General features: G+C 38.8%; 2 protein-coding genes across 5 annotated transcripts in view; one reads left to right on the top strand and one right to left on the bottom strand.

Moving 5' to 3' along the window:
• The window catches only part of gas7b (growth arrest-specific 7b), a 48,012-nt gene extending 30,128 nt beyond the window's left edge, over window positions 1-17,884 (top strand). The window contains exons 6-14 of the mRNA XM_088284370.1: window positions 3,993-4,082; window positions 5,941-6,056; window positions 6,268-6,342; window positions 12,458-12,536; window positions 13,420-13,548; window positions 13,697-13,820; window positions 16,284-16,363; window positions 16,967-17,065; window positions 17,138-17,884. Coding sequence (XP_088140496.1) covers window positions 3,993-4,082; window positions 5,941-6,056; window positions 6,268-6,342; window positions 12,458-12,536; window positions 13,420-13,548; window positions 13,697-13,820; window positions 16,284-16,363; window positions 16,967-17,065; window positions 17,138-17,251 — 906 coding nt within the window. The 3' untranslated portion in view covers window positions 17,252-17,884. The remainder of the gene's footprint in view (window positions 1-3,992; window positions 4,083-5,940; window positions 6,057-6,267; window positions 6,343-12,457; window positions 12,537-13,419; window positions 13,549-13,696; window positions 13,821-16,283; window positions 16,364-16,966; window positions 17,066-17,137) is intronic.
• A 2,605-nt stretch (window positions 17,885-20,489) lies between these two features.
• The window catches only part of LOC148317132 (putative uncharacterized protein MYH16), a 35,067-nt gene continuing 32,270 nt past the window's right edge, over window positions 20,490-23,286 (bottom strand). For all 4 annotated transcript variants that reach the window (XM_088284670.1, XM_088284672.1, XM_088284671.1 and 1 more), the window contains 3 exons: window positions 22,683-22,883; window positions 22,188-22,334; window positions 20,490-21,405 (listed from right to left, as the gene is read on the bottom strand). In XM_088284670.1, coding sequence (XP_088140796.1) covers window positions 21,250-21,405; window positions 22,188-22,334; window positions 22,683-22,883 — 504 coding nt within the window. In that variant the 3' untranslated portion in view covers window positions 20,490-21,249. The remainder of the gene's footprint in view (window positions 21,406-22,187; window positions 22,335-22,682; window positions 22,884-23,286) is intronic.

The raw sequence follows: 23,286 nt of genomic DNA, 5'->3' as shown, positions 1-23,286 counted from the left end.
CCGTTCTACTCTGGGGACGGTCTGCCCAGCTCTGCTAAAATGCCGCATCCCATTGTGGCCAAATATAAAATCCTGGTCAGGTATTGCGCTAAAGTGGCGTTATGACACACATTAGTTGTCACGACAACAACTTCTTGTTCAATTTCTTCTTATACTCTCCTTTGGCAATAATGTGAGAGTAATGCATCAAAACTATTTGCCATATGCCAAAAGAAAGTCAGCGCCATTAGGGAACGGGAATTTTGGGTGCTCTAATTTTAATATCTAGTCGCACCTGAGTATAAGTCACGCCACCAGCAAAACTATGCAAAAAAGTGTAATAAATGTGTTATATAACACAATTACATCATTTTATGCAGAATCTACATGATTTAAGTCAGCTTGTGTTTTTTTTCACGTTGGGACACATCCAGACGTAAAAAGTGAGGCAGCCACATTTTTAGATTCATAATACCTCAGTGGCACTGTTAACCGCCTCGTCCTTAAAACAGGATCCCAGTTTATGGAAAAAAAACAGAGATTGAAGACGAAGGCTGAGGCTACAAATCTGAGTCAGAAGCTCCTTTGATGTAACAGACAAGGCAGTAAATCAGCAGGACTTTGGTTGAAACTCTGCATGTGCATCAAACAGACTCCATGTGGTCAGCTCAGTTCGTAAAAAGGGTTTACATCACAAAACGGTAGTCGTACCTAACTTGCTGTCAACAACAAAACAAGCAGCTTTGCCGTGGTTGAGCGTCTAGTCTGACTATAAAATGAAATGAAATGGGCTTTGTTTGAAGGTGAAAATGGACATTGGTCAATCAGAGGTGCCTTGTGAAATAAGAAGGGCAAGGGAATTGACATGCTCAAGTGTAGGTTAGGATTAGATCAGTTCACATTACAATGATCAAGTAAAAAAAAAAATTTTTTTTTAATTTTCCAAGATTTTATTAACCTCCCTTTGAATGCCATTGACGATTACCACCGTTTTTTTCCCCCCCATCACCAACATATTTTCTTTCTTGATTATTTTCTGCTCTTCCTTTTTAAAACTCTTCATGACTTAAAGATCCATCATGTGAGTTGAGCTATAAAGCTTTGGTTGCAATTGAAGTGCTCAACTCACTGACTGAACACTGACCGAGCATAACTCTGTGGTAAATACTGAGCTGTTCTCAGCAGACTGCCTTGAACTCAAAGCATTTCATCACTGCTCCTGGCAAAGCAACTTTACAAGACATTCTTTGAGAATTTGTTTCCAAATAGTTCTTGCTTCAAAGTACTAGTACAAGTATTTCACGTCAATGTGGAAGAAGTTTGAGTGACCAAGTGTCTTCATTTTCTCCAAGGACAATGTGAATGTATCATTTCCAATGACTCAGGCTTGTTCCAAAGTGCTTTTATTGTACTGGAAGAAATGTGTTGCCAAAGCAACAAAGTGACGACTCAACTTCGGCACTTTACTCAGATAAAATGTGTCGTGATGCCAGAGTTGCACTGTATTCACATAAAGTTATATGTTTATTTTTCTTTGTCTGTCCTCATGCATTCTTAGAACTTTTCTCTGTTCTTCCAATTCAAACAAGGGTCGTAGAAAATCCACAAAAGAAGATAGTTATGATGTCATCACGGAATATCACGTGACATTCCGGGCTCTATTTTTGTGTCCTGTGCACGAGGTCCGGTCTGAATCTCTGCAGGGGCGGAGCAAGACAAAGTTTTGGTATTTTCGCAGACGCTTTACGCAGTTACAATTGGGTGATTTTGCGCCGTTGTGGGCGTGAACACAGCCGATTTGAGTGACACTGTAAATCGAAGTGGCCCCTCCCAATCATGTTTTGTATATATATATATATATATATATATATATATATATATATACACATTATATATATATATATATATGTATATATATATATATATATATATATATATATATATATATATATGTATATATATACATTATATATATATATGTATATATATATATATATTTATATATATATATATATAATGTATATATATATATATATACATATATATATATATGTATATATATATATGTATATTTATATGTATATATATATATGTATATATATATATGTATATATATATATATATATGTATATATATATATATATATTAGGGGTGTCAAATTTAAAGCGTTAACTCAGGTGATTAATCCAAATATTTTTAACTCAGTTAACTCAGTTTGATTTACTTAAAAAATAATTTGCATACTTTGCAAATATTGCGCCATATTAGCTGTACATCTTTCGCACGTCGCAGAACAAAACATCGCGTTCAAGTTACCACTCGGCCTTGCAAACCAACACTGCTGGAGTGCGGCGCTTGTGGCAGTTTTGAGAATTGGTTCATAGGAAAATGCCTGTAAAGATGTCTCCATTTACATTGTATTCAAGAATCAAAGAAAGCTATGATAACAGACTTTGAATTAAATGTATTTCATATTTGGTGATTTTGCATCAATTCCAAGATATTCAAGTAAATATCTGTTCCAAGCGTCGCAAAAAATAGTTGGAAAATGTGATTAATCGCTATTACTCATGGAATTTTTTGTGATAAGTTAGTTAAAAAAATTGAGAACTTGACAGCACTAATATATATATATATATACTATTGTGATGTCCTCAAAAAACTCAGGAAGCAAAAGAAAGGCCAAACTTGAGCCAATACACAAGACAGGCTGGCGTCTCGCGCAACATGCCCCCCCCGTCTTGCGTGACCCAATTTGAACTCTAATGTTCTGCACCTTTATAGACATATTCCCCCCCTGACAGTTTGGTCAAATTTGGAATTGTATGACTGCAGGGGCGTTTGACTTCTGACTCTCAACTTGTCAGCATTAATGTTACCACCCCAGCGGTGAAATATTACCGTTGTTGTCGTGGGATCTGATTTCATACCCTTGCAGACAAGTGCTTGATGCTGCAGTTCCATCTGAGGAATTCTTTAGATTTTCTTTTTCCTTTAGGAGACACCCCTCCGGCTCTCTTTAAAGGAAAGAATTAGTCAAACTGCCAAGTTTTTTCTTGAACATTTGTCAGCATACTGGATATCATCTACGTCTGATCATCTTAATGCACTTATTTGACCTCTTTGCCAGCTTCTATATATTTATATTTGGAATGGCTTACAGATCCTAGGGGGCAGTTGTTCAAATGATTTCATCAGAATCAAAATTATCCTGGATTTTGAATTTTTCACAAAATCAATTTTATTTTTTTTCCCAGTTGCTCAAAACGTCTTCGATTGGATCTGTTTGATCTTGAGCCAAGCCTTGTTAAGATGACAAAATCCAGATAATGAGTGAAAAATGAAAAATGGAAAAATTAGTTGAGTGCCTCAACTGAATACTTGAATTGAATTTTTTGACTTTTTTGACAGGAAAAGCCAAAAGTCACTTTTTATTTTATTTAATTTTTTTTACCTTAATGGCCAATTGTGTGAAGTACGGGTAGTCTATAATTTCAATTTTACAGTTTGAAATCAGTTGGAAAAATTAAATAAATGGGTTTGAGTTGCATGATAAATGTTATATATTTGACCAAATTCATTTAAATCGAAATCACATTTTATTCCTCAAACCAACTTTTGAACTCACCAAATCAATTTGTGTATTAAACCATGGATCAGAAATTGAGACAAGACTCAAATCCTAACTTTGGTGCATCTTTACAGTATAATATGGCAGTTGTCCCCAAACTGCTGCAATCATAACAATTCCGATTACTAAAAAAAAATTAATAAATAAACAATTAGCATTTCCTTTTAAAATGAGTTGAACAACAAACGGACTGTTTGATCCATTTTAAGAACAAAAGTTGATTCCATAATCTAATCCAATTTCATAATGCGTAATTGTTTTTTAACTTCACATTTTCAAGAATTGATAGCCTCAACTTTTTCCAAGTCGGGTTCGTATAAATTTCTCATTAATCAGCCCTCTTTGTGATGCTCTCTCTCTCTCTCTGTCTCCCCCTCTCCAGATTAATTGTGTGACTTTCCCTCTGCCTGCCTCCATGTCCGAACAACAGCTGCTTAAACCAAATGAATGGAGTTACTGTGACTACTTCTGGGTGAGTTCACCTTCATATATTTTACAGTGTACAAAAATTGAAAAAATTTTTTTTTTTATTTTGAAGCACAATCAGCATAAACAGACGAAACTCCCAATGATGACTAGGACATCAAAAATTGCACGCATAGAGAAATGCACGTCTGGTTTACATCTACCAACCAGAAACAAATTGCAAGAATCCCTTCTAGACTGTTTACGTTGTCTCTCTTCCCTTTGTTTCACTAAATAACATCCCTTTGCGCCCATGTGGACATAAACAACACCGTATCCTTTCATGTTTCACCGTTACCCTGACGACTGCGCCTGCTGAGAATCAGCGACGGCTTTAGTGAATTTTACCCGAGAGGCTGGCTGGATAATAGATTGCGTCAATCTAGAGGGACAGCACGAGTTCCCGCTGGTGCCTGAGAAGTCGCATCTCCTGCAGTGTAATCTCTACCATTTGCGATGTTTAATCTACGACACGATTCGGACGCTGATGCATGTGACGTTGTCAACAACAACACTCAGTGGAGTTGATTTGTCAACCTGTTCTGTGGGTAGAAGGAGATTCAAGAATCTCAAATAAGACACATGAACTGTTTAGCAAGAGCTGGTCACATGACCACGGGAGCATACAAACCAGATAAGTAGACAGTCGCCAGATCATTCAGTGATTTGAAGACAAACCAAAATTAAATCCTAAAATACAAAGAAAGCCATTGAATTAACTGCAGCTCAGTTCCTTCAAAAACTGTTTTAAAAGACTGGAACGAACCACCTTTGGATGTGAGCTGAACCAATTTGCACCTGGGGGAGTGATTCTCTAAGTAGTTCATTGCGTTACCTTTATTACGAAGACCGAGACCGTTCTAACCTGAGATATTCGACCTTAGTATATGTGACCCGCCTCCAAATTTCAGTGGGATAACGAATCACAAAACAAAAGAATATATCTCTTAGTGATTTCTTTTTGGCAGCATAAATGTATAGTGAGTGATCCACATGTGATGTGTGTAATAATAATAATTAAATCAAATTGTGTATTAAAAAATGAGATAAGACTCAAATCCGAACTTTGGTGCAACTTTACAGTATAATATGGCAGTGGTCCCCAACCACCGGGTTGTGGCCCAGTTCCGGTTCGCGGGCCACTTTGGACCGGGCCGCACAGATGAAAAAAAAAAAAAACAGTTGATGAATGTCAATTTTCTTGTTCACATTATGCTAATATAAAACATACAAGCTAGCGAAATGAGTGACGATAGCATGCACGAAACCCCCGTCGCACAATTGTCCCCCCCATTGTTCGCCGCAGAAAAAAAAGTTGTGGACCCCAGTAGTACGTTTCAGTATTTCTTTCAGTGTTTTGATCATAGTGTATCACGCTAAGGTTAAGAGCGTCTCTCTAATTGCCATGGCGACCCCGAGTCTCCTAGTCGCATGCAGTGTTTACAAATTTTTCAGTTCAACTCCCTCCCAGCATGGTTACTGTTGTTGTTACGAGCACAACGAGCGCTGTGGATAGCGTGTCATGCTCTGCAAAAGGTCTTTATTCAATTAAAGAAATACAATTTAAAAATATGTATTGCTTGCATGTGAAGCCGATGACGACCAGCTTTGACTGATTGTTTTGAATCATTGAATGTTTATTTATTTTATTTTTTTGGGGAGGGGTGTGGAATGTGCGGCCTGTTAAATGTAAGCCATGCCTGCTTGACTCTAAAAGCAGCTTGGATCTGAAGTGATGCCGCCACCTGTTTGCTTAGTTTGCCACCGATAAAACAATTAAGTCCGCCGAGGCGCGACATTCTCATGTGTACTGCTAAGTGTTTGTTCAAAGTGTTTTTTGTGTGCTTGCTGTGTTTATCTATTAGACTGACAAGAAGGATCCTCAGGCTAACAGCTACATCACCGGGTTTGAAATTTTACTGCAGAAACAGCTGAAAGGGAAACAAATGCAAAAAGAGATGGCTGAATTTGTACGAGAGAGGTACCTTCTTTTACTTCGGTCTCATTCCTCTTTTTTTGGGTTCTTTAATGCTTCGTTTTCGAGATACCGTGAAAACCAAACCAGCCCCAACATTGTGGTTTCCTCTTTTTGTGCTCCATCACTGTGTTGCCCAACATGAGGAAATGCGCAGTCATTGAGTGTGTTGTGCAAACGCACAACAGGTAATGAAACTCTTTACTTCCCCCCTCAGGATAAAAATAGAGGAGGAATACGCCAAGAATCTCTCCAAACTTGCCCAGATCCCTCTAGCGAGCCAGGAGGAAGGGTGAGTAAACATTCCCCTCGAGTGGTTTGTTCAAAAGAAAGTGAAATCTTCCCTTCCACGAGGCATCATTCTAGATGCTCAGTGCAGGTGTATGTCAACAGTCAAAAAGATTCTTTCAAAGATACATTTTCAAGTAGTCTCTGTTTTGACATTTGATAACGTCAGATATGAAATCCCGCAAAATCCACCCGTCTTTGCGCATTGCCACTGAAAATGACATCACAAGGGACCTAGGACAGGAGTCATCAATCCTGTTCCTTGAGGGCCGGTGTCCTACCGGTTTTCCATCTCTCCCTGGTGCAACACACCTGATTCAAATGATCAGATAATCAGCAAGGTCTGCAGAAGCACAACAGGCAGGACACCGGCCCTCGAGGAACAGCATTGAGGACCCATGGCCTAGGGGCTCAGCTTGTTGACATCCCATGACCAAACCCAGAAAACGGGTGATTGGTCATTGCCTGAGCCCTGAGGCACTGCATTGTCATTTCCAGTGGACCCCCCAAGGGTGCACATACCCCCCGTTTGAGAACCACTGCTGTTCTTGCTTGTGTTCTGAAATGTGGAATGGATTTTAGAAGAAATATATAGAGCTGCGCACTTAAATGATCGGGGTGAATGTCAATCTCCTCTATCTCCTATAATCATTCATTGCAACCTCCCGCAAGAACTCCAGCCAGGTAGACTGTAAACCTCTCCTGCGCCGAATTTTAGGATAATGACAGGAGCATCTTCCATTGGCCAGGAAGCAAGTCGGTTGTGTTCACACTCACAATGGTGCAAACGCCCATTTCGAACTCCACGCGATTGCAAAAATACCTAACAAAAGAAAGAAAACACCACTTATGTACCCAGTGAGCATTTTGAACTAGTTTTGCACTGGGCATGAAAATAGGGCCTTGAGTCTCAACTGCTGCTTGGATTTCTCTGAGAAGTCTCAAAGTGTCAATATTTTGTGTGGCCGGTATTATTTTCCAGCACTGCCTTAACCCTGTTGCAATTGGAGTTCATTAAAACTTCCCAGGATGATACTGAAGCTGATGCATGCTTTAAACCAGCGGTCTTTATTCCTATTCCTCGAGGGTCGGCAACACACTTGATTCAAATGATTGGGATCATTATACAGCTTCTGCATGATCAATTGAATCAGGTGTGTTGCAGCAGGGAAAGATGGGAAAACATCGGCCCTCGTGGAACAGGATTGAGGATCCCTGGCCTAGGGGCTCAGCTTGCGAATATCACAAAATCAAACCCTGAAAACAAGCGAGCCGTGATTGGTCGTTGCTTGAGCCCTTAGGCACTGTGATGTCATTTTCAGTCGCCACCCCCAGGAGAAGTACTGCCCTTTAGCACTGTTCTTGCTCCTGTTCTGCAACGTGGAACGTATTTGCGATGAAATACATAGAGCTGCACACTCAGACACGAATGATCGATAGCTGATGGATGCTTTAGACCAGCGGTCTGCAATCCTATTCCTCGAGGGTCAGTTTCCTGTCTTATTCAAATGATCAGTACCGTTATCCAGGTTCTGCAGACCTTGGTGATTATCTGACCCGTGCGGCAGGGGAGAGATGAACAACAGGCAGGAAACCGGTCCTCTAGGAATAGGATTGAAAACCCCTTCTGTTTTCCTCATTGAACTCTAGCTCCCCACCTCCAGCAGCCCTCATGCAGCGCCAAACCACGATACTCTCACCATCATGCTTGACTGTAGGCAAGACACACTCGCCTTTGTAGTTCTCAGCTGGTTGCCGTTACACATGCTTGACACCATCTGAACCAAATAAGTGTTTCTTGTTTTCATCAGACCACAGGACATTTTGCCATTAATCCATGCCATTAGTCTGCGTGACTCCAGCAAACCTTTTGCGGTTTTTCTTGCACACCATCCTTTAGAAGGCGCTTCCTTCTGGGACGGCAGCCACGCAGACCAATTTGATGCAGTGTGCGATGTATGGTTTGAGTGCCGACAGTCCACCCCTCCTTGCCCCCACATCACATCAATGCCTTAAAAAAATTGTGCACCCCTCTCCTGACTGATAACTTTGAACAATGAGTTTGTCCGACTTTGTGGAAGTTCTCTGCGGAACATGGCATGTGCTCTAAGATGTGACTACAAAAGTCATGATCGGAAAAGCCATCTGAAGATAACATCTGAACTTTTTTTGAAGTTCATCAGAGGCACTTTAAATGGTGTCAGGAGTGTGTGGACTCTTCCAGGTTTTATCACGTGAATGTTGTAATAACCGTCAAGTTATAATTATCATCATGGTGTATTTCCTGTGAAATTAAGGAAAAAAGTCTTTTAACTAGGGCCTCACAATATAGCAAATAAATATCAATATCGCAATATTGGTTCGTGCAAGATGCGTATCTCAAAAAAATGCAGTAATTTCTATCTGAAGTTGACCAGTCAGAGGCAAACCTAAATGTGCATCGCAACCGATTAGTTGATTATCGAGGGTAGTTCCAATTAGTTAGGTAAGAATACATTTAGCTTTTGTATTTTATTTATATTTTTAAGAATTTAATTTATTTAAGTGCATGTTAAATATCGCGATATAAATATCGCGATATTCAACAACCATATCGCATGTTTTTCCAATATCATGCAGCCCTACTTTCATCATTGAAATAATTTAGAAAAAAAACATTCCAAAATCTGAACAATTTTTACATTTGCACCAAATTTTGGGCCAATTATTTATTGAAAAAAGATTTCCAATTAAACTATTCCATTAGTGGATTTTATTTTGGTTCATTTTATAATGAAAGTCCTGGGGTGAAGCAAGAGAAAACATTCTTTCTTTACAAATGTAATGTTTGTTATTACTGCTTTGTTACATGCACGTAACTGTCGAATGAGCCAGTCATGACGATCGCTTCAACTTGCCAACCAAACCTCCCCACTGAGTTTCTGTGTCAAGAGAACTCAACTTAGACCGCAACATGCTTTGAATCCTCCTATAGAGAAAACTAAGGCCATGAAGAAATAGTTGGAGAAGCTAATAAGATTTTTACAATGAAGATTTAGGAATATGATTTCATGGGATAAAATGGTAAAAGTATATTTAGGGAGTGGAAAGCGTGTTGCCCAAAAAAAAAGGACTTTGCAACTACTCGTCCTTTCACTTGTCTGCCAGCAGTGAGATATCATGCTGAGGTGGTGCTTAATCTGGTTCTCAAAGGGGGAAAACGAACACGGAAACACTAGGAACAGGAATCTGAGGGTCATGTTTTGGGAGAAGGAACAAGCTGTGATTTTAATAGTTGCTCCCTACGGCTTTCGTGATAAACTCATCTTTATTGAGAGATTGGAAACTGTGAGAATAGCAAGAAATGTTGCACAATTGTGCCTTTGCTATTCAGTTATATCACCTGAAAATCAGACGCAATCCATTTTATGATATTTTTCAGCCTTGGAATTATTTAAGATTAAGAAATAGTACAATTACAATTGTTTTGTTTTTAATTTCCAGTGTAAACAGATCTGCATAAAATGTCCTTTCAATGCAGGCACAAAACTGCTTAACAGGAAAACAACATTAAGTCCAAAAACAAATTTTTCCACAAAATCAACTCACACAATGTTTATATACAGGTCTTATATTGAATTTCCTTCCAGGTCCTCAAAAAAATAGTTCAACCTACTCAAAATGTATATATATTAAAGATTCATGTCATGAAATCAACATGTTGTTGGAGTAAAAAAAAAAAAGACGATAAATGCGCATAAGATACTGAAAGTATACAAGGAAGCTCAAGTGGTATGGAATTGTTCCATGTAGAACCTTGAGTGAGTCAGCCCACATTAGCACAATACATCCATTATGTTTCTCACCCAGGCCAGCTCTGTTGTCAAGGACAATTGCTGTTTTGTCAGTTAGGTCCTGCCATTCAACAGCTTCCAACCCAGTGCCAGCCCTCAGTATTTTTATTCAGAATTTACCATCTGTGTAGTAGTAATGTGACCTTCCAATCATGCAATGTATTTGTCCATTGGAATGATGAAAAGTTGAACCGTTTTATTTTAAACACTAGTGTCAATTGTCGCATCACAATTTCATAATTAGTCATTTAAACAGAGACGACACAAATGTTAAAGAATTGCGGTACATTTATTTTTTAATTAGTATCACTTAAATTCAGATTCTGTTCTGCAAAAGACATCTGTACCTTAAATGGTTGTATTCTTCTTAAAGTAGCTTGTGCGGCTTTAGAGAGCACAAACTTGCCTTCAAACACCGCGCATTTTCATCATGCTTTTCATCTACTTAATAATCATCTGACAGACGGACATTTTTACATATATTTTAATTAATAATTTATTGTTGCGCAACATCCGCTAAAGTGACTGGTCTCTGCAACACAATAACAGTGATCACTTATGATCAACCTGTCAATGTCTTGCGTGGATGTTGTGGGAGGAAACAAGGCAGCAGGAACATAAAGAGTACTGAATTGAAGAAACAAAAAGCAAAGGAACTTGGAATGAATAAAAATATCAAAGTACAAAACAACAAGGATCAAAGCAACAAGCGAACTAGAAAAGGAGGAGCCGGCAACCGACAAGAAGTGAAAGGGAACAGGGAACTAAATACAAACATATTGACGAGACAACGAGGAACACCTGGACAAGACACAAAGTGTTGGAGGGAGCTCATTGGTCAACACAAGGTAGCAGGAAAACAAGCACAGGTGGACACAATAAGCTTGGCGAGACAGAAGCCACAAGAACACAAGGCAGAACATGAAACTAAAGTCAAAAACCGAAATCAACAAAACCGGTCTTGACACGATCATCTACGACTATTTCTGTCACAGTAATTGACATGGAATGACTTTATTTCTGGATAAAAAAAAAAAATATATATATATATATATATATTAACGCTGCAGATTATTTTTTACAAAATGTAATAATACACAAATACAATTGTGTTCATTAAAATTGCGGTGTAAGGAAATTCACGGAGCACAACACATATTTGAAACTAGTGATAGACCGATTATCGACCGGGCCAATTATCGGTGCTGATATTTGGCATTTTGCTGATTACCAGCATTGGCCTTTTTTTTTTTTTTACCTTTCAAGGCTGATAAATTATAAGTTGATTTATTTTGTCTCACTGCAGCACACTTCTCTCTCTATCTCTGCTGTGCTGGTGGCCCTGCCTGCAGAAGCAGGTTAGCTCACCCACAGCACCATCTGATTGCTTCCTTGTGTAGTGGGTTGCAGCCAAGCAGGAAGCTGCCTGTTTGCTTTTTTTTTTTCTTCTCATTGTACTAAAAGACATTCAGCTGAGCCTGAGAGCTTTTAAAACTAAGTTGTCCATTTTCTAAGGTCCAAAACAAAAGCTTTAACGTGTTGTAAATCACTAAAGTTGTTTAATAAACATTTACTTCAAGGCATTTTAACTAAGTCAAGTTTTGGAGTTTTTAGTTTTCCAAAATTTTTCACCATTTTACCCCTTTTTATCAACAAATGAATATCGACTTCAAATATCGGGTATCGGCCTCCATGACTACTAATAATTGGTATTGGTATCGGCCCTGAAAAAAGCATATCGGTCTATCACTATTTGAAACTCCTGTGTTGGATGCTCACTGCGCTTTAAAATCTTTTCAAAACTTATCAATGACCGTACAGTATGACGCAACCTTTCAGAAACCAATCTGGAGTGTACTTAATTTTTTAATCTCTCCCCTCTCGCCTTCCTATTTGTGCTCATTAATAATCATCCATCTTCTTTTCTGTCATAACAAATGTCCCGTCTTGCAAAGTGACGTGCCACAATCTTTGCATAATATGAATTAGCTAATTTATTTTTGAAACAGCACAACAAGCCCTCATGATTATGTAGCCCGAAGTTGAGCCTTAAGGCTGAAGCAGATCACATTTCTCATACATCCTAATTATCTGCTGAACTGCATTTGGACCTCCAGCTCTCCAGATTTACTGGTGAGTGGTGTAGCTGCTGAACTTTTGCACCGGCCCCTCTACTCATCCCCAGCTGTGTGCGCTCACCGTCATCTGCCGCACTCCTCCCTTTTCCTTGACACTTTCTGCCCATTTTTTGACATAAAATTGTGTGTGGTCCCTCTCTTGTCTTAGGACGCTGGGGGAGGCTTGGGCCCAGTTGAAGAAAAGTCTGGCTGATGAAGCCGAGGTTCACCTGAAGTTCTCCTCAAAAGTAATTGCCGACATATAACTATACATATTGTGGATATGAAGAAGATACATGACACCAATATACTGTTGTTTATATTTTAAACATACTGGTAAAATTTACATTGTGACTTTTGTGATGCTTTCACCTGTCATGATTCTACTTAATCATCGGCGTGTTCGTTTTATACAGACCTGAAGCTTTGTGTTCAAGACCGCTGCAGATAAAATGCTTTTTTAATGATTTCATACCATTAATATTTTCCGCACATGCTAGCATGAATATTCCCCATATTTCTAATAGGTCCCATTAATTATCATTATTATAATTAAGCCTTGTAAAAAGGGTTTAAAATGTTAAAATTCATGTAAATAAAATCACCTCAGTCTAGGGCTGCTCAATTATGAAAAAAAAATATCAGTCAATATTATTTTAGTAATAATTGAAATCACGATTATTCAATGATAATTTTTTGTGGGATACAAAGAAAAAAAAAGTATAATCGGAAACAATATTTTATCTTGAACTAAAATAAAAAAAAAATCGAGTTTGCATTGGAGTTTACTGTTGGAGCATCTAAATCAACAATTTTAATAGAACGCCCAAATTTCAACTCAATATACTCATATTACTAGACATAGTAAAACGAGTACTATTTTAAATTTTTTTATATATAATAATATTTAGTATATTTATATATATATATATATATATATATATATATGTATATATATATATATATATATATATATAAATATATATATAACATCTTTTTTTACAATTGTACCAATTTTGTAATCGTTGCGTGTAATAATCGGAATCGTAATTGAATTGCGATTAATTGCACAGCCTTACCTCAGCCCATGGCCATTAACAAACCGTTGTATATTTTTACGTTGTGGTTCAGCTGCAGAGTGAAGTGGAGAAACCTTTGCTGAGCTTCAGGGAGAACTTTAAGAAAGACATGAAGAGGTTCGACCATCACATTGCAGACTTGCGGAAGCAGCTTGTTGGTCGTTATGCTTCGGTGGAAAAGGTACACACACTTTTTTTATGGTAGTTCTCGCAGTAAAATGTAGCTCGCCGTGTAAAGAAATGTTCGCAGTGTAAAATCACACACATGTGGCAATAAATATTTATTCAGAGAGTAGTCTGAAAACTCCTTTGTCTGTTGTACCCAATAGGCCCGTAAAGCTCTGGCTGACAGACAGAAGGAGTTGGAGTTGAAAACTCAGCAGCTGGAGATCAAACTCAATACCAAGACGGAAGAAGACATCAAGAAAGCCCGGAGGAAATCCACTCAAGCAGGTCAGAATCGATCAGAAGGGATACTCAGCTGTTACTTTTTATTCGGCAGACCAGATGCTTTTTGATTCCAGTCTTTTTGGCGTATCAGAGCTGTTATTGCTTATTTCCCTAACATAGTTCACACATCCATTCGTTGTTTTCGGCTTATCCGGGGTTGAGTCGTTGGTCGTTAGACGCTTAGGTTTTCCTCTCCCCAACCACTTCATCACTCCTAGGAGATCCGGAGACTTTCTCAGGCCAGGCAAGAAATGCAAGACTCTGCAGCTTGTTCTGTGTCTTTCCTTGGGCTCTCCTAGTTTCTGATTCCCAGAACACCTCACCAGGAAAGTGTCCATCCTAAACAGATGCCCAAGCCACTTCATCTGGTTCTCTCGATACGGTGGAGTAGAGGCTCTACTCCGAGGCCCTCGCTTCTGACCTTATCCCTAAAGGAAAGCCCGGACACCTTGGGGATGAAACTGAATTTGTCTGTTTGTATCCATCATCCTGCTCTTCCGGTCATGACTCACTGCTCCAGTTGAGGGCAGGAATGTAGATCGACTAGTAACTCGAGAGCGTCGCCTTTCGGCTCAGCTTCGTTTTTCACGACGACCGACCGATGCTGAGTTTGCATGACTGCTGACGCCGCACCAATTTGCCTCACAATCTCATTTTCCATTCTCCCACTTGAGGAAGACCCAAGATCTTCATAAACAATACTAGAATGCTTTAGTCCACGTTAGGTCACATGGTTGATGGACTCTGATTAAACATTTTTTCTCCAATAGTCACTAAGTAGCTAACATCAGTGCTTACCTTGTCTATGCCTTCATCAGGAAGTGCTAAACAATAACTTTCCTTAACTACTTTGATGTCGTTAATGTTTTAGATCATGCATATCATTCACTATTCACTGACATAACAACTCTTCACTGTCTATGATTATTTTCGATACTCTATGTGGTGGGAAAAATACTGCATAAAGTCAATGAGTGGACATTGAAGCGAGTGATTGGGGAAAATGAAGCTTCATGAAGCATTTGTGATATTTTTAACTCCTCTCGATGGTTCTCTTAGTTTAAAGATGAAGGCTAATTTAAATGAATTAAATTTCCACTCCAGTGTTTAAACCAGAGTAATCTACAGGTGTCAAAAATTATCAGTGTTTCATGAAGCTTCATTTGTCCAATGCTTAACTCTCATGGATGCTTCTCTGCCTCTTGTTTTGTGTTGAGAACCAAAGGGCTGCGATTTTTTTCCTTTTTACATGACTCGTCAAAAAAGTGTGATTTTTTTTTAATTTAATTTTATTTATTTTTTTTGCTTGGAGGGTTGGCGTATGAGACTGGGTTTTAACTTGTGCTTACTGACAGAGCGGTTTGGGTGCAAGACAACACTCAAACTCATGCTTGTGCCTAATCCCCACCCCACTAAATCATTTAATCTATAATAAGGATTAAGAATTAGAGGTAATGTGGTGGAATTAGCACATATAAATATTTACCCAAAACAGCTTATAATACTTCCCGTAGCGATCATTTGACATTTTTGTTATAGTTACCCTTAAAGGAGAAATGAAATCAACCAATCCAACAATGGCGCAAAAGTCCTGTTTTAACTGCGCTTAACTCCGTGGATCTGAAGAAAATACCAAAACTCGGTTTTGCTTGCCCCTGTGCAGATTTAGACCACGCCTCGAGGCTTGACTTTTAAAGTACAAACCGACCGTCCGTTTAGTTTGATAAACTTATCACATGAGTAGACTGTAAAGTACATTTTGAAACAGCATTACATTTAGGAAAAGTGTGTTGCTCAGAGGAAAAAAACAGATGTCGCCTCTCCCTGCCATGTGATGTCATGACTCAGCCAGGCACCGACCACATGCTGTCACAAACAAGTGCGAAAAGCCTCCATCCAAACACAGAACACAGTCTTCCCTCCTCGGCGGTGCTTATGCAACACAGTGGAGAAAAAAAAAACTGCAGCGGTTGTTGATGATGCTTGTGCAGTCTGCTTGCCTGCAATCGCTTGAGGGTGAGGGAAGAGGAGCAAACAACGATAAACCACTACGGCACTCAGTAGCTCCCATAACAAAGATTTGTTATCGGATCATGCCGTCATTGTGGGTCATTGACTTAAGCTCCGGTTTTCCGACCTTCTAGTTTTTTTTCTCCCCTTATGAGCAGGCTTTACTGTACTCACTTCCTCTTTTGAGAAGCAGTTTCTTTGTTCAGTGTTTCTCTGCTTTGCTGTAGTTCATTTTCTTTATCACATCAATATTTAACTAAGAAGTAAAAATAGAAGGAACCCTAGTTTTATTGTTGCTTTTTTTTTTTCAAACGCTCATCTTGAAATTGAGTGTTCAATGAAAAGTGCGATGTAAAATGAAAGTAACATTGTCGTAAACTGCTTAAGGTTATTGCACAATGTCTCATGTAATTTGTAAAATGTTTTTTAATTTCTCTGTCTTGTTCATATGAATAGGAGATGAGCTCATGCGCTGTGTGGACCTATACAACCAGTCGCAGTCCAAATGGTTTGAAGAGATGGTCACCACCAGCCTGGTGAGTTTGTGTGTGGACCTCGTCATTTGGGAATGTAAATAAATTATACCAAAGGAATTTACTGATCATAACATTGGGTGTATTAGTCTATCCTAATGTTTTGGTAAACTATGCAAATGAGGGGCTCGGAATAGACCCAGTTCTCAGTTGGATTGTAGTTGTACACCAATGCAAAGTAATTATTATTTTTTAATGGTATTAAGTATTTTAACTCTGTTAACTCAGTTTTACTTACTTCTAAAATAATTTGCAGATCTGGCAAATGCAAATTCAAACATTGTACCATATCAGGTGTACATCTTGAGCACATCATCTCAGAATCTGCTCAATTTAACACTGGATTTTGCAAACCAACACAATTAATTACGGAAATCTTTTGCAATTAATTAGTTAAAAAATGTCATCGCTTGACACAGCACTAATATATAATTTACATATATATACATGTACATTTACATATATATACATATACATATATATATATATATATATATATATATATACACATATACATATATATATATATATATATATATATATATATATATATATATACACATACATATATATTCGTGTCTGAGTGACCGACTGTTTACCGTCCAGGAATTGGAGCGGTTGGAGTTGGAGCGAGTGGAGATGATGCGGCAGCACTTGTGTCAGTACACCACATTACGACACGAGACGGACATGTTCAATCAAAGTGTAAGTACCTAAAAACCAGATGTTCTGCCGTCAACCGTTTTTCCTTAGACTGCTGTTTGCGCTTTTGTCCAGACGATGGAGCCGGTGGACCAGCTTTTACAGTGCGTGGACCCCACCAAAGACCGAGAGCTCTGGGTGCGGGAGAATAAGACTGGAGAGATTCGGCCTGTGGATATCGAGATATAAATCGTCAACGGGAAAAGTCTGCGGTCTGCTCACCTTGCAGTCCCACCGACTCGTCTGCCTTTGATGGGGGGGGGTTTCCTTATATGACTTTTAACAAAGTGTGGAGGTGATAACCTTCCATCAAGAACCTGCTGAGGATGATTATCTCAAGTTCACAGTCAAGATTAAAACAACTCGTTTGTTCTTTCTTGATGCAAGCAAATGCACACTAAAATGATGCGGGACTTTGTCTCAAGGATGATGAAAGACCATCAGTGAACAGTGTACATATGTTAAATTGCCCTTTGTCATGCTGCAGTGTATAGTTGCTGTTTTTAAATGTGCTTTTGCTCTGTGTGATCATTCTCACCTGTGCCACTTCAGGAGTTGGCCAAAATAATTTAACTGATGCTGCTGAGCAAATTCTGATCTACGAGTGTTGTATCACCGTGTACGCAAATTATGGCTTATGTAATACCGTTCAATGCCACATGCGATTACTGACCCTCACACTTTTGGGACACCTGCACGTATTCCACGTAGCTATGGATGCAGCCATTAACCATAAACATGAACTATACGTTTAAACTGATGTGCTTTTAGATTAGTGATTTCATTTTGACTGCCACTACCGAATAAAATATTTCCAGACCACTTGTTTTTGTTGAAGCAGTACAGGACAAATACTTAATGGAGATAATAAGAAATAGTTTAGCTAAAATTGATGAGACATTAATGAAACTAATCCACAAGTTATTGATGGGGATAAAAAAAAATAGGAGTTTTATATTTTGTTCATAATTGTTGAATTGCTTATTTCAGTTTTCACATTTTTCACGGGGATGAGTCCAAATGTTTCAAATATAATCATTCCCAAACCTAAATCCTACTTGACATTCCATAGAATGGGTGTGTTCGGTAATTTCCGACGTTAAAAAAACAGATTGGCTGTTTTTGGCTAATATGGTCAGTTGTTTGACAATGTAGAAAGGCTTACTAATGATTGCAGCAGAATTAATATAATTTTGCAGTTCTTGTCACATTTTCAATGGGAAATTGTTGCAACACATTTTGATTAGTGAAGCAATCACTGCAAGATAAAAATCTGTTTTAAAACTTTTCAATTTAGAAAGTCTACAAATTGCAAATTTGAAGCCAAATCTGAAATGCATTTCTAATTACTAATCTAAATTCTAATAATGCATTTATTTTATTCGGGGAGCATGGTGCAAGGCAGTGATGGAAAAATTAAACTTCTTAAAGCACTTGTGATATTTCTTTACTCCTGTTAGGTGGTACTCTTGGTTGAAGAGGAACACAAATGCAATTAAAATTAAATTAAATTTCCACTGCATCTTTAATCCAAGAGTGCCATCTAAAAATGCAGCTTCATTTGGCCATCACGAGACACTGTCCAATTGTGATATGCAATACTGAAGAGACTGAAGGATATAAAAAAATACATAAAAATAAAAGACAACCGACACAGCTGTTTGGAAACTAATTATTGCACAGCATTACTTCTTGATTTCTCTTGAATTTTAAAACGTTAGAATCAAAGAAAAACAATTCATGTGAAGAACGGCACTACGCGTTGCAAATTCCCAACACTGAGAAGCTAACCTGAATGCACCATGTTGCTCTGTGTAGCAAGCGTGTAGCGCAGGCATCACCAAATGATGGTTCGGACCGGACCCATGGCCAATCTATGATGAATTTTTTTCAGGGCGCATTCGCAAACGTTGGCGCTGCATTTCTAGTAAATACGGAAAAGGCGTCACTGATTTGAGCCAATCAAATCTTTTGTTTACGATCCACTGCCAATTGCGCAGCAGACCGGAAGAGAGTGCTGCTGACAGTATGCCTTGCTAAAAAGTTAGCTAGGTCGATGCGTGTCGTTTTAAATGAATTGACGGAGAAATTTAGCTTCGTTCTGGCTGCAGCCAATTCAAAACCAGTGTGCATCATATGCTCCGAAACCGTCGCAACATTGCGAAGCGCCACTGCGAAACAAAGCACCGCCCTTTTGTGCACAGTTATCTGCTGAAGTTTGAGGTGAGCGCAGGCAAAAACATCGAACTTCGAGTGCAGTATAACAGATTTTTACATTTTCGTTTACATCCCAGCGGCATGCAAACGAATATTCAGTAAAAGTATCATGGATTTTGGGAAAACATAAAAAAAACATTCAGTGATGGGGAAGTTGTGAAGGAGTTCTTAAATGTGGTTGCACAAACATTATTTAAAGGAAAACACAAAACCCAGATGTGTGAAATAATCTACCAAATCCCAATGGCCCTGACTCCGTTCCAACCCAGATTTAAATCACTGGCAGGGCAGTCACAAACTCATTTTTCTCATTAAGAGAAGTTAAAAAAATATTCAAAAGAAAAAGTGGCGTCAAAGCTCATTTTGAATTAGTTTTTCAAGAGGACAGCCATTTTTATTGATTGTGTACTGAACATGTTGACCTGGTTTACTCGGATAATTAGGCTTTCCATTTTTTTTAGGCTGATAACTCTTTGATTTAAAAAAAAAAAGGTAAAAGATGTTAACTCAATGCTTAGCACTTGATATATTTCTGCAGGAGATATTTTACAGTTTTTTCTGGAAGTGGCACCCTTAAATTCCTGGAGCCACATGTTCTTGAATGTGAAATAAACGCCTTATATTTGTTTGACTGGCAAAGGTGTTTAATGGGAACATTGCTAAATATTTAGTATATAAGTGCGCTCTGTTGAAAATGACTAAATGTTGAAACAATATAAAAATGTGAACATGGGCTAGACATTTCGGGAAGTTGGACTTTGGTTCGGACCTTTTAATTGGAAGAAATTTTCGTTGTGGACCTCTGTGACTTTTAATTGAATACCTCTGGTGTAACGTATGCGACTCTGCTTTGCCTGAGCGTACTTTAGGCTGTTTATTGACATTGTTTACTGCTCATTGTTTAAAATTTCACTAGCGCTAATACTAAAATCAATGTAAAATCCCATTGACGAGCTAACGGCAAATAAGCATCGACTTCGGGAGTGAGATTCCTTAAAATAAAATAAGTGACGTCTATAAACATGCACCACACTGCCCTCAAGAGGCCAACGTGCGCACAGCAGTACAGTCTGTATTTATTTGTTATGACTGTTATTCAATTGCTACTTTAAAATGCACGAAATGCAATATTCGATGTTTCAGCTCCGCTGTTTCTACTTTTAAAGGGCAAATCACAAAAGTCAAATTGATGGGTGACAAAATTACCAACTCAAAGAACATCTTTTATTTCCCAAAACAACATTTCTCATTCAACAGTAAAATAGTTTGGTCAAGCTTTGTTACAGTCAAGGGCGGTATTAGGATGTGCTTAAAAGTAAAAGATAGCAATATTATTCAACGTTTTTAGATGAAATAGCGGCTCATGAGGGTGGCACGTCTATGTCAAACTTTACAAGAACCGCAATTTATTTATTAGCCGTTATGTGTGAGACACATGAGTTATTTTTCTTTGCTTTTCTGCAAAGAGATTGCATCGTTGAAAAAAATTTAATAGCAGGTGATGTTGTTATTTTTTTGACCCAGCTAATAGTTCATGTATTATAATTGTTATGTCATGTTATAACACTTTTGTTACATTTCAAAACCGAAATCATCCTAGCTGATAAGTGGTGCACATCTGCTAAAAGTTTTTTAGTTATTCATGTGAAGCACACTGCGATTAATTGGGGCTTAGCCTGTATTAGATAAAAGGCCGCTGTATGAGAAAAAAATTATGTAATCTGTTTGAACACACTATTCAATATCATCAATATACGCAGGAGGTACAGGATAAGGTGAAGTAAGTGTGTTTTGAAAAAAAAAAAAAAGTGTTGTCATTGACAAAATTAAAAGTGCACATTTAAATGCTGGGGTTTGTTCATAATATGAAAGTGGAGTAAAAATACAATTTAAGTCTCTCTCTCAAGACTTCATACAGTTTGAACGTCATTTCCTCAAGCGGCATCAAGATGTGATAAATGTCACACAGTCTAGTCGATCATCAGCTTCTTGAGGGAGTTGAGATAAGCCGGAATTAGAGAGCTAACGGACTCGCTGCCGTCATTGAGTATCTTGTCGCCTCGGCCTTCAGAGCCCACGGAGCTGGCCGACCGCACCAGACCACCCGGGTACGGGGTGCTGTAACCCTGCAGGTGGGCCACAAAAAAGACATAAGAGGAATGCTATGAGTTAAATGAACATGCAAAACTAAATACAAGATCATTTGGACGCGCAATTGCAGTTGAATTTGGATTTGCAACGTGCACATACATACATACATATATATATATATATATTTAAAAAATATGTTTTGGAATTTAGTCGCAGACGCTTTACTCATACAATCAGGCACTTCTGCGCCGTTGTGAGTGTGAACACAGCCAATTTGAGTGGCTTTATGTCACGGGTCGCCTTGCGGCGAGGGTGCGGGGGACCCAAGATGCGAGGAAGCAGTGGAAGGTGTAACTTAAAGGGGATTTATTGAAAAGCTCAACAGGGACAAACAACGTGGCAGGGTGAAAAATAACAAAGGCAAACTAAACGAGACTGAACGGGCACAAGGACAAGGAACAAAACGAGACGGGAACAAACTAAGCGGACAGGGACAGGAGACCAGGGCGGAGAGCATGAACAGGGCAGAAAACAAACGCGGTCGTGGAAATCCATGAAATGCGGCAATGACCCGACACTGCGTTGTCGGTCTGGGAGGTTTAAATAGACCGAGTGATCAGGGGAGCAGATGGGAATCAGGTGCGTGATGATTAACAGGGAACAGGTGCGTGGCTGGTGAGGACGAAAAGGCTGAGAGGGAAACGCCCCTACACAGCTGACAAAACAATAACAGAAAAGCACATGGCAGGAAGGAGGGAAGAAAATAACAACAAAAACACTGACATGTAGTACAGACTTTATCATTATTTTTACGTACAGAGGAGTATCCCTTGCTGAAGCTGCCTCTCTTCTTAGTCCTGATCTTAGTAAGTGCGGACTCGGCGATGTCAGCTCGTTCCTCAGCATCATCCAGCTCGTGGACCGTCTTCCTGTACTTGGCCAAGTTCATGTTGGCTTGCTCCTCCTGCATCATTTTTGAGGAATGTATTATTAATTGATGCTACCAAAAATTGGGTGTTAATGCTGAAGAGCAGATGCTAAAAAGCAACGATGTTGGTTGACTTTAAAAAAAAGAAAATAGTTGAAATATAGGAGAGAGGCAAATTTTGATGTATCAATTCATTTGATTATTTTCTCATGGAAATTATGTTTTGGGAGAAATAGTGAAGTTATTACATCAAGGGTCATAATTTGGAGACTTTTCCAAGCTGTTTAAAAGTGGTTTGAATTGACTGAGAAATAATAATTTTAAGTTGTTTTCTTTTTTTGTGGAAAATACAGAATGATAAGAAAAGTTGAACAACACACATACAGCCTCTTCCACTTGTCGTTTGTAAGCCCTCATCTTGTTCTGCAGCCTCTCCACCAGCTCCTGCATTCTCTGCTGGTTCTTCTGGTCCTCCTCAGACTGGAAGACAAGTTCCTTGAGCCGGCGCTCATTCTTCCGCAGCGTCTTCACCGTCTCGGCATGCCGCTTCTGCTCGGACTCCAGCTCGAGCTCCAACTCTTTCACCTGCGCACACGGCATCACAGCCCAAATTTTTCAATGACAGCGTGCGCCAACAGAGGTCAGTGAGGCTCTTGTACTGCTTTCCGCAGCAACTCAATCTTTTTTGGGGGAGTTACACCACAAAATCCAAACCACATAAGAACTATTTCCTTGCCATGCTGGCACTGACATATTGAAAAGTCACATCTGGTTTTTGGCTTTTTTTCTTTATGGTCACCAATTAATAGGATGACACAGCAAGGAACATCTGTGTTTCCAATGCATGGTCTTTCTGTCTCACAATTTCAAATTTCTGGATTCAGCTCATTTACAGATTCAAAAGTCGGCTTATATATGGCTTGGGTCACACTACACAAGCGAGTTACTACAGCAGACGCCTCAGTCGAACGATCAATAAATCGCATAA

This window comes from Idiotropiscis lumnitzeri, chromosome 20, assembly GCF_059441095.1.
Source record: "Idiotropiscis lumnitzeri isolate Australia: NSW breed Sydney's pygmy pipehorse chromosome 20, RoL_Ilum_1.0, whole genome shotgun sequence".
In the NCBI taxonomy this organism is placed as follows: Eukaryota; Metazoa; Chordata; class Actinopteri; order Syngnathiformes; family Syngnathidae; genus Idiotropiscis; species Idiotropiscis lumnitzeri.
Note: the sequence above shows the minus strand (reverse complement) of the source record. Positions and strands in the feature narration are given on the sequence as shown.